Source organism: Hypomesus nipponensis, chromosome 21 (genome assembly GCF_054491055.1).
Source record: "Hypomesus nipponensis isolate SF chromosome 21, ASM5449105v1, whole genome shotgun sequence".
In the NCBI taxonomy this organism is placed as follows: domain Eukaryota; kingdom Metazoa; phylum Chordata; class Actinopteri; order Osmeriformes; family Osmeridae; genus Hypomesus; species Hypomesus nipponensis.
Genome location: NC_140381.1, coordinates 2,948,945 through 2,960,259, shown reverse-complemented (window position 1 = coordinate 2,960,259; position 11,315 = coordinate 2,948,945). Strand labels below are relative to the sequence as shown.

The 11,315-nt window shown below is 42.9% G+C and overlaps 1 protein-coding gene and 1 long non-coding RNA gene across 3 annotated transcripts; one reads left to right on the top strand and one right to left on the bottom strand.

Moving 5' to 3' along the window:
* Positions 1 to 90: 90 nt before the first annotated feature.
* LOC146237451 (scavenger receptor cysteine-rich domain-containing protein DMBT1-like) lies at positions 91 to 10,039 on the bottom strand. 2 transcript variants are annotated; one of them, XM_084685580.1, is made up of 7 exons: positions 9,863 to 10,039; positions 8,327 to 9,293; positions 7,960 to 8,036; positions 6,755 to 7,078; positions 2,444 to 2,794; positions 1,887 to 2,111; positions 91 to 981 (listed from the first exon to the last, which is right to left on the bottom strand). In XM_084685580.1, the coding sequence occupies exons 3-7, from the start codon at positions 8,012 to 8,014 to the stop codon at positions 743 to 745; spliced, it is 1,194 nt and encodes a 397-aa protein (XP_084541706.1). In that variant the 5' UTR covers positions 8,015 to 8,036; positions 8,327 to 9,293; positions 9,863 to 10,039; the 3' UTR covers positions 91 to 742. The 2 variants fall into 2 exon arrangements, with proteins under 2 accessions (XP_084541706.1, XP_084541707.1); XM_084685581.1 differs by having other exon boundaries at positions 7,960 to 8,029.
* LOC146237452 (uncharacterized) lies at positions 5,165 to 7,519 on the top strand. The gene is made up of 3 exons (XR_014740602.1): positions 5,165 to 5,307; positions 6,831 to 7,036; positions 7,392 to 7,519. It is a non-coding gene; the product is annotated as an uncharacterized LOC146237452 (long non-coding RNA).
* Positions 10,040 to 11,315: the final 1,276 nt, after the last annotated feature.

Here is an 11,315-nt window from a genome sequence, read left to right as displayed (position 1 = left end):
CAAAACCCAGAAATGTGTGTGTTGATACCAACCACTCCTACGGTGTGTGTGCATATGTTTGTCGTCTAAAGTTACACACAAACTATGAACTTATTTCAAACATGGAATTAATTCATGAAATCCAGGATAAAAAATATATCACAAATTGTGATCATGTAGCCATCACTCATTTTGGTGGTTTTTTCGGTCCTGTGGCTCATCCCACTTTAGAATTATCTTGTGGAATTCTGGCACATTCTCTTTCCACCGAATCGAGAAGTTCCATCAGAGCCTGACTAACGTTCCGTTTGGAATCCCCAGCTTTCCCTCCTGGCAGCCTTCAGATCAACGAGGGTGCAGTGTCCTGACTGTCCACAAGATGGCAGAATCCACTGCTTCCAACACAGGCCTCTTTCCCCTCGTGTTTTGTTATCGCTTTTTGTTCACAGCTTTGATCCTCGTCCACTTGTCCCCTGCTTCGTCTCTCATCCATCTATCTTCCTCATCTCTCTATCTTCTTCATCTCTCTATCTTCCTCATCTCTCTATCTTCTTCATCTCTCTATCTTCCTCATCTCTCTATCTTCTTCATCTCTCTATCTTCCTCATCTCTCTATCTTCTTCATCTCTCTATCTTCCTCATCTCTCTATCTTCCTCATCTCTCTATCTTCTTCATATCTCTATCTTCCTCATCTCTCTATCTTCCTCGTCTGTTTATCTTCCTCATTTCTATCTTCCTCTCTTCTCTCTCTTCCTCTCTTCTCTATCTTCCTCTCTTCTCTATCTTCCTCTCTTCTCTCTTCCTCTCTTCTCTCTCTTCCTCTCTGATATTAGTGATGGTGTAGTTCTGTCCAGATGATTTAGATGAGGTGATGTTCTCCTTGTACCAGGTGTATGTCTGCACTGGTGGGTTAGCATCACTGCTGCAGGTCAGAGTCACTGAACTGCCCTCCACTACTTCACCAGAGGGACTGACTGACACTGATATATTTCTTGGAGCATCTAGTGGATAAAGAAGCAGAGTGGATTGACTCTTATTTCATAGAAAGTGTAGCAATTGATTTTCCATCCCTGAACGTCACCAGGGTCATATTTCCAACTGACAGGGGTCATACTTCAAATAGACTGTTGAGGTTCAAAGAATCTGTGTACATTAACACATTTGCTTTTGAAAACAAGGCGTCACACTGTTCACACATATCACTTAATTAAAGTGGTTATTTAACACTAGAAAACGTTCCTTGAACTTTTAGTATTTAAAAAAACAATTTTTAAAAGCTATTATAGAGATGGATTTAATGAGACTTGCAGTGAACGTTCAGGGTCACAGAAGAAGAATTGGTTCTTCCTCGTTGGTTTTCAGCCTGACGGAGCCAAAACCCCACCTATCTACGTCACAGCCACCTACCTACGTCACAGCCACCTACCTACGTCAGATCACAGACGGTTTATATAACTTGCAGTCTGTTACTCAGCTGGTATAATGCCAAGACAAATTAATTTACACATCAAATACTCAGAGACTGCAAGTCTGCAGTTGATTTAGCGGGTTGTTGCTAAATTCAATAAATTCGAGGGGGCGTAGCTTCAGCTCCTTCAGGCGACACGCCCCCCCAGTCTCAAGCAGAGAAGGCTGCTGATTTTCTCACGATTTCAAAGCTTAATTTAACACACTTGTCTGTGTTTTTTTTCATTTGAATTTGGATGGGTAGTTAACAACACATTCGTCTGTGGTGTGATAAACTTAAAACTTATTTTCAGTTCTGCTTTACAGCATCATTAAGTATCAAAGTGCAACCATGTAAAAAGGTACGCTATTTGGAGGTGCTTTGAAACATAAATACTGTAGTAAGAGTTGTTATCATGGTAGTGATGTGTGGTAACACAGCAGTTAGACCCAGACTCACACACTGCAGGAGAGCGGAGATCCTCATGGCCTTCTACAGAACAGGAGTAGCTGTCCTGATAGTTACTGGAGACAGAGAGCTGTTGGGATGAAGCCTGTTGTACATGTTGTCCATTCTTGTACCAGATGTAGGAGGGGTTACCAGTCAGAGGACAGGTGGAGCTACAGGTCAGGGTCACCCTCTGTCCCTCCATCACTGTGGACGGAGTCACCTCCACCTGAAGACCTGGGGTCAGAAACAACAGCAGTCATCTAACAGTGATACAAGCCCTGTCCTCAGGTCACAAAGTCAGAGTCTCAGTACAGAACAATGTTCAGCACCACCCCTGTCAGTGACAGCAGAGACTAGTGAGTGACACACTCCAGCTACTGTTTGCTTCTGAGCTCCACACTTAGATCAGCTGCAGTTAGAACACATCAGGAATAAATGAGTTGTAGACAGCTGGGAGATACTGTAGGAGCTTGATAAAGGTTTCTATATTAATGTTTTAAAACAACTAAACAGTAACATTAGGAATAGACAGAGACAGTAGAGTAACACAGAGAGTATACGTGTACCTGTTACAGAGAGAGTGACTCCTGGTTTACCAGTATATATCCCACTTAGTTGGTCTGTTATAAACCTGAACTTGTACTCAGCAGTGTCTCTCTCTCTCAGGTCTGTGATCGTCAGGGTTGCTTCACTCTTGTTATCCCCACGGTACTGCACACGACCTGCATACTCTGGATCCAGACTCAGGTCCACAGTATCAGACTTGGTAAACCAGAATGTTGTATTGACTGTGTGACCACCCGGGTAAGTATAGGAGCAGGAGAGGTCCACTGATGAGCCTCTCAAGGCACAGAAACTCTGGAGGGTGTAAGTCACTCTCCTGTCCTGTCCTGACCCACTCTCCTGTCCTGACCCCACTGCAACACAGTCACACATCACCAGCACATTAGAGGAAGCACAAACCTGCTGGCTCACATGCAGCGCTAGCAGAGGTGGTTCAGAGTGTTAGGTTAGCTCCCTCAGGTGAGGGAAGGGCTTTAGCTCAGTGTGCTAACACTGTCTCATCAGACCTGCTGACATGACAGGTTTTAACCCTGCCAGTTGATCACAAGACTGCTGGTGTTGCTAGTGTCAGAACTTCTTAGAAGTGTGAATGGGAGTGTTCACACCTTGATGAAGTAGCTGAGTTTAGAGGAAAGGAGACTACAGAAGAGAGGTGTAACAACATAGACCAGGGGTTTGGACCGGCCCTCTGAACAATGCCAGAGACTCTTTTGTTTTAATCAGATCATATATGTATTTGATAATGAAGGTTGGCTTTCAAACAAAAATGTCCCTTAGTTATTACCTATTAAAATGTCCCTTAGTTATTAACTAATATTATTAAGGTAAACTAATTATTTGTTATATTCACACACCAACAGAATGGTAGGCTACATTCAACATCGTGATCGTGATTGAGCAAGTGCACGCGAGCCAGCAAGAAAATTCACAAAATGGCCAAACGGTTAGCAAAAAGAAAGGTAGATTCAGAATGCAGGGTGTTTAACCAAGGGTGGACAAGTGATTTGTTTTTGTTCAATGCAAAGAAATGGCTGTTTGTCTCATTTGTCAAGAAACCGTGTCTGTTTTCAAAGAATATAATCTGCGCCGACACTATGAAACCCACAGAGACAAGTGAGTTTACAAGGCCAATTTGGCCAAATGAGAGCAGACAAATTGTCGAAGCTAAAAAGTAGACTATTAGCTCAGCAGAATACGTGTATACGCCAAACCCAGTTGAACCAGTCATCGGTTCGAGCCAACTTTCAGGTAGCTAAACTGATTGCAACCAGCGGTAGGCCATTCAGTGATGGTGAGTTCGTCAAGAACTGTATAAATGCTGTTGCGGAAGAGGTGTGCCCCGATAAGAAAGACGTCTTAAATGTGGTAAGTCTGTCCGCAAGTACAATGATTCGATGTGTTTGCAATGGCACTGGATGAGAGCAATGACGTGCAGGACATAACACAGCTGCTCATTTTTCTTCGCGGAGTTGGCTCAAACTTTGAAGTATCCGATACGGTGGCCCTGAAGTGCCACACCCCCTAATATGAGTACATCCCCCAAATGAAAATACCCCCCCCCCCCCCCCAATACGAGTCAACTCCCCCCAAATCGGATGACTTGTTCACCTCCCCCCAATACAAAAACGCGCTCCCCCAAATGGAAAACGACATTACATTAACTCAAAAACACATTACATTAACTCTGAACGGAAAGGGTAGGTACAACACTTTAGCGCTGATCGGATGCAGTAGGCTACTGACAAGAAATAAGAAATTGATCGACTGGTACAAAATGCAATAGCCTGACAGAGTTACGTTCACCAGGACATTAGGACAAGTGTACCCAACGATGGGGGAGTTGGATGTAGACTGGTCTAAGTTGGCCAGCATCACCAAAAACGAAAGTATCTCCGAAAAATTATGCACCGGGTGCACACTGCAAAATAAGTTTTAAAAAAAAAACTGAAAAGATACCGCAAAATATTTTTCTGGCTACGCCCCTGACTTAAACACAAGCAGTTCCAAGCCTAATTCTCCGAGCTAGAGTCTGCTGACGGAGATGTGCTTTACCTTATACCACACTGAAGTCCGACTCAGCCGGGGCAGAGTTTTGAGGCGATTTTATAAGCTGCTACCCGAAATCAACGCCTTTCTTCTGACAAAGTGCAAAACGGTCCCAGAACTGATCGACACAGAATGGAAATGGGACCTCGTCTTTTTTTTTATGTGACAGAAATATTGAATGGCCTTAACTTGCAGCTCCAAGGCAAGGTGAAACTACAACCCGGTATCATACTGAAATTCGACACTCAATCATGCATTTGCTCTGAACATTTCACCCAAGACAGTTATTTTTTGTATTTTATAACCCGTCATAAAATACAGTTGTGGTTGGGTCTGTGATGTAGCATCCGCCTGATAGAATAACAAACACCTGTTGTCTGTACGCCATCTTTGTCAGTTGGCTATAAACTCTGTCCTTTCACTTTCATGCCTCAGAGAGATTTAGCTCCTACCGCTGTGTGTGCACCTGTACGTCAACTCTTCAATCAGCTAACGGACATTGATCAGTATTGTCTAATACTCATGAACCCAGAACTTGAACTGAAAGTCACACAATTCCAGTGGAGTCAAACAAAACGTTCTTCCAGACTAGTAAAAGAAAGGAGTGACTAGGGAATAGATATGATACTGAATGAGTGACTAAACAAGTTCAATTGAGTATCTTCATTTGATTTCCTATTTTTACTCCACGTCTACATTTGAATGAAATGCAAGTTGACCACACAACCACTAGGTGACATATGGGAGCATGTTCTGGAACAGGACTGGAACGCATTACGGAACAGGACTGAGGAATATGTTCTAGAACAGGACTGGGGAGGTTAATTGATGTAATATGTATTTTGTGTGTCAATCACTTAAAGGGGCAATTGACCGTTTTTGGGGGGGTATTTCACACTGTTCCTTAAGGTCTCCGAATAAGGTATGTAACATATTGGTTGGGAAAATGGCCCGGGGCTGTTCTATGCCCTCTGACCGATCCTCTGAAATGTTCCCGGGAAAAGACACTAGCTTTTCTCGTTTTATGGTATGCTCATTAATATTTAGATAAGCTGCGCGCTGATTGGTTGGTTATCAACGAGTGAAGCTGGGAGCAAAAACACAGCAGCACTCGCTGAAACACCGAAGTTGGAGACTTGAAATAAAAACGCGCAAATAAATCTATTGTGTCTACATAACACTGTTTTCAACAGATTGACTATATATCATTTGAAATGATAACATTACTTGTTTCCACTTCTGTTGTTGAAGCAAACTGGATTGACTTGGGTGGGTAGAACGTTAGGCTACAGCTTAGCAACCAAACCATATCATGATTCTACTCGGCTTCAGTTAGCTAGCTAGGCTAACTCTAGATATCTTGCTGTAAAATAACATGACAAAGATTTGGACAAACATGCATCGTGAATTGTAGATTTTCATTACACAGGTTATTTATTTGAATGAAACACAGTCAGGAACATGAATCAACGTTAGCCCCATTGCCAATAAACTAGGCTAAATTATCACACATTCTACCTATGTTCTTGGCCTTGCGTTAACTAGCAAGCTAAACTTGTTTACATGCCTACAGTCTAGGTGTTACTAGTACCAATTACTAGCAATGCTAACGTATCCTGTATCTAGAACCTGCCTTTCTCCAGTTCTTTCAAATAGATTATCTAGACAGCCAGACTGCTGTTCGTTTTCTGGCTATTTTTCGGAAGCTTCCCTTCTAATGCCGACTACAGCTAGTCTAGCTAGAGTCATATGATGTGTGTAGAAACGTATTTAGCTTTCTACCTGGTATGCCATATTATACAGGAAACGTTAGCATTGCTAATAACTGTTAGCACAACATGCAATGCATATTCAATGGATATTCAATATCCTTGTTATAATTCAAAACGTTTTTCTTTGTAATTCCTTATAAGTAGCCTACACAGAGCAGCACGCAGCTAAACTACTATCGAGATAGACGCTACCTCGGGATTGGCCTGGATGTCAATTCTGGGGCGTGACAAAGATACAGACCAGAGCCAATAAGAGGGCGATCACCCGTCCTACGTAGGACCAGTAGCTTTGTTGAAAAGCTAGCGTTTTACAGCCAAATTTTTTCTTTTTGAGATTTGAATAGGAAAGAGGTGTCACTGGACTTTGATATTCACGGTATGTTCAGTTTACCCACCGAACTGTCGTTATTCAACTATGATAAGGTAAAATCGGTTTTGCAGTCAATTGCCCCTTTAACAGTCTTGCAATTTAAACATGGATGATTTAACACTCACCCTCACAGACGACCCCGGCATCTTCACTGTGGTCACAGCCGTGTGAGCTAATGCCCCTATGTCTGCACTCTGTCAGGGAGGACTCTGACCCTGAACACCTGACATTGTTCAGCCAGATGGGCCCGCTGCCCTGGCCGAAGATGGCAGATGTTGGAGCAGACACGGCGCTGCCACAGCCCAGCTGTCTGCACACCACCTGGGCATCCGGCAGGTCCCAGCTGTCATCACACACCGTCCCCCACTGGTCCTGGTGGTAGATCTCCACTCTGCCAAAGCAGGCAGGTTTGTAACCGTAACCGTTGACCAATCTCAAAGGATCACCAGCTATAAAGTACAGACAGCAGCCCAGAGAAAGTTGCATTACGATCACATCGTTATACTTTACGTGTGTTCATTTCCTGTGTGCTTGTGCGAATGTCAATAAATTCAATGTTGACGGAACACTTTTTAAATCAATTATGCCGACCATTTATGAAAGATTGAATGAAAAATATACAAATCAGCACTTCTCGGGTGACATTTGAAAAAAGGGGGAATGAGAGAGATGAAGACATAGAGAGGTGAAAGATGATGAAGACTAAATAGAGAATAAAATAACATCCAAAAATAAATAATGTTAAATCCTCTCCTTTTACAGATACTGTCTGGAGGGTGTAAATCACTCCCCAGTACTGACCCAGCACCAGCACAAACCTACTGGCTCACATGCAGCGCTAGCAGAGGTGGTTCAGTGTGCAGCCTCGCATGAGACCTGGAGACTTGGGTCAGCTCTCTCAGGTCAAGACAAGGCTTTAGCTCAGTGGGCTAGCACTGTCTCGTCAGACATGCAGACAAGACTAGCTATGACTAGTCAATCAACCCTGTCAGTCAGTCACATGACCTCTCCTGTCATGAGTGTCAGTGTCTGTAGAAGTTGCTGGTTAGCAGAAAGGAAACTTCACAAGTGTCACTCAGCGAAGTATAAAAATATGATAACCATCAGATATGTGACAACAAGCAGACTGCAGAACCACAGAGAGCAGAACACAGTCGTGTCTAAATGTGTACACAGCAATGTGAACAGTGACTAAATGTGATATCTGTTAATAACAATTTGTATTGGAGTTCAGGTTATACTCACCATCTACCCTTAGACTTAGTCTGCTGAGCTAAGGCCTGGAGGCACAATGTAGAGTTAGAGGTCTAGAAATATTTGTTATAGATACCTGCCACAGAGCAGAGGAAGACCACAAACACACTTCCTGTAGTTCTCAACTCCATATCTGCATCAACACCCTGCAGTCTGACAGACACAACAGAGGTCAACAAAACACACTAATAACTGAATACTTGGTGTTCCTCTAATACAGAATACAGCCTCTCTAACATGCTGTTGAACCCCAGGACTCTGGAGGAGGGGCTTGGACTTCAGCCAATCATATGCAGAATGGGCAGGATTTACACTATTTTAGACTTTGCTATTGGTTGACATATTTAAACCTGACATAATGCATATTAAATAATGCCAAAACAGTGACTATAAGAGAGGTAGCAATTGTGTTTTTAAGATGCGTTCATGTCGATGGAACTTACCGAGAGGAAGGGAGGAGTGGGGTAGGTGGACTTCCTGGCAGTGTGATGTTCTGAACAGTGAGGGTGAAATCTGTCGTTGATTGTTCTAGGTATACTCAGAATAAACAGTAATGAACCATAGAGTATGGCTTCCTTCCTCTTTAGGAAGTTTACATGCTGTACAAAAATGACTGCTACGCTGTCAAGTTGGTTTCCATTTCCCGTGCTACGTTTACTTGCTGTCCAAGCTGTGGTTGATAGTTTAAAACAGGGTCCATCACACACACACAGTGCTCACGGGTTGGAGAGAGGGACAGATGGAGAGATGAGGGGAGAAAGAGAGATAAATAGAGAGAACGAATGAGTGTGTGTGTGTGTGTGTGAGAGAGAGAGGAAATAGAGAGACAGAGAAGAGAGGTTTGGTCAGTCTTGTGGCTGAAACACAGAGAGCAGGGACAAGCCCCCAGACTGCTGTCTAACCAGGAGGATGCTGTTCTGCCCCCTTTAGGCCACTTCTTACACTGCATGTGTGTGTGAGAGAGACGGGGAACTATATTTAGTCATTTAGCAGACAGGCTTATCCAGAGTGACTACAGGGAAAGAGAAACAAAGAAGGAAGATAAAAAGGAGAGACAGAGAGGGACAGAGCTAGAGGAAAAGAGAGGGGGTAGAGAGAAGGGGGAGAGAGGTAATGAAAGTGTGTAAGACAGTCAGTCTGTAACCATGGCTGCCCCCACCCCAGTGGAGGCACCATAGACTGTATATAAGATGGACGTAGTCATCATGACGTCACCCATTGGTTTGGGAAAGCCAGTTTTGAAGCCTCGATTATTCCGTTCCCTGGTCGCCATCTTTGTTTTTTGGAGCAAGAAGTGACCAGATTTGGACGAGAGGGCGGAGTTAGAAGGGAGTGAAGGGAGAAGCCAAGGACACGATGCACGCCCACCTCACTAACGGCCTTTCTCCTCAATGCCACTGGCTAGTAGACCTGTCAATCAAGCCATCAGTGAGGGTGAGAGAGAGAAAGAGGGAGAGAGAAAGAGGGAGAGAGTTGTGTCAGTCAGCCAGTCCATGGCTGCCACGCCCCCTTTGGAGTGACTGAGATGATAAACACAACACCTGGGTCATGGTGTCAAACACGCATTGTACTTGAAAATAGTATGTCAATCAAATACCAAATATATCAGATTTAAAAAATAAAATTTGGTGAAATATCTGTCTATTACATAATAAATTATGTAAAAATGTTATTTAATAGACAGACCTCAACAGAAGAGAGGTGTAACAACATAGACAGTACGGAGCACAAGTCTCAGTCCACCACCACAGTACACCGTACTTCAGCAATTATGATTTATTCTCAAATAAAAATGTCAATTTTCCTGAATACAAATATGAATTAAAGTTAAATTATTTCGTCTCAGTGTTAGATTGTCTTTTTCAACAATAAGTATCAAATGATAAACCTATTTGGTGATGGTAAAAGTAAACTTTTGGACCATAATTCTAATAAGGACTAAAGGACTCAAAGTTAAAGATAACCAAGGTTATAAATACCTGCCAGAGAGCAGAGGAAGACCACAAACACACTTCCTGAAGTTCTCAACTCCATAGCTGCATCACCACCCTGCGGTCTGACAGACACAACAGAGGTCAATAAAACACACTTATAACTGAACCCATGTCCTGGTGTTCCTCTAATACAGAATACACACTAATAACTGAACACTTGTCCTGGTGTTCCTCTAAGACAGAACACAGCCTCTCCAACATGCTTTAGAACCACAGGACTCTGGAGGAGGGGCTAGGACTTCAACCAATCCGATGCAGAATGGGCGGGATTTACATTATTTGAGACTTTGCTATTGGCTCTTTCGCACCAAACAAGCTATTAACAGTAAATTGAAAGTCCAGGGGGTATTCCCGGTAGAGGGTTCAACAAACTCTGATCCTAACCCTGAACTTTGAGTTGAGTTACTTTGAAGTGGGAATTTCAGAAAACTAGGTTTCAGAACAACTGAATGATTTAGTAAATTCAACTCGGAGTACGGCAACTCTGAGATTAGGGCGTGCATTAATTACGGTGACCAGAAGCATGACCCAGAAAAGAGGACACTTGGGTCCAAAAAGGAGGACAAAGGGTCAAAAAGAGGACATTCCCAAAAAGTTGTTGACCGGAGGGTATGGAGTAGCCTGGTCCTAACCAGACTCTGATACATTTCATTCTATTTTATTGACTCTGTCAGGGTACTGACATAGAACCCCTCCACTGGTTTCTTGGGCTCAGTGCCAGTGAATGACGCTCAACCTGTCTTCGTCATAGGTGTGATTGTAGTTGTTCTTGAGTATAAAAGGAATTGTGAAGCATTGTTCTGTGGATTCTTGATCTCCTCCAGAGACCTTCTCCTCAGCTCTGGCTTGTCCTACTCCTTCTTCCTCACCTCTTGCTTTCTATCTCTGGTTTACAATAATCATGGTAGAGTAGGTAAGAGTTAACCTTCATTGATTTCATTCATTTGCAATATGATTAAATGATGATTAAATGAAACTGTAATTCCTTTGGTATTGGCATTATTTGGTTAATGTTAATACATTGTTCAGTTTCCCATCTTCCTTCAAACCATAGGGGAATTAGTTTGGTTGTTTGGACAATATTGACCCCCTACAATCTTGAAATAGATTTGCTAAAACACGTTACAGGACGGTACATGGTGAATCATGTAAATTGTAGGAACAATAGCCAATTAAAATACTCATTAGATTTCTATTTGTTGGCAATGAAGAAGACCAAATACCAAATATAAAAATACCGGAGTCAGATGGCTGAGCGGTTAGGGATTCAGGCTAGTAATCTGAAGGTTGCTAGAACGATTCCCGGCTGTGCCAAATGACGTTGTGTCCTTGGGCAAGGCACTTCACCCTACTTGCCTCGGGGGGAATGTCCCTGTACTTACTGTAAGTCGCTCTGGATAAGAGCGTCTGCTAAATGACTAAATGTAAATGTAAATAC

What these genes read in the sequence shown, in the direction of transcription:
- LOC146237451 (XM_084685580.1), bottom strand. Translation starts at nt 8,014, where the DNA reads ATGGAGTTGAGAACTACAGGAAGTGTGTTTGTGGTCTTCCTCTGCTCT. An exon ending in AGTCACTCTCTCTGTAACAG is followed by an intron (nt 2,112 to 2,443) that starts GTACACGTATAC and finishes TTCTGACCCCAG; the next exon opens with GTCTTCAGGTGGAGGTGACT. An exon ending in TCTCCGCTCTCCTGCAGTGT is followed by an intron (nt 982 to 1,886) that starts GTGAGTCTGGGT and finishes TTTATCCACTAG; the next exon opens with ATGCTCCAAGAAATATATCA.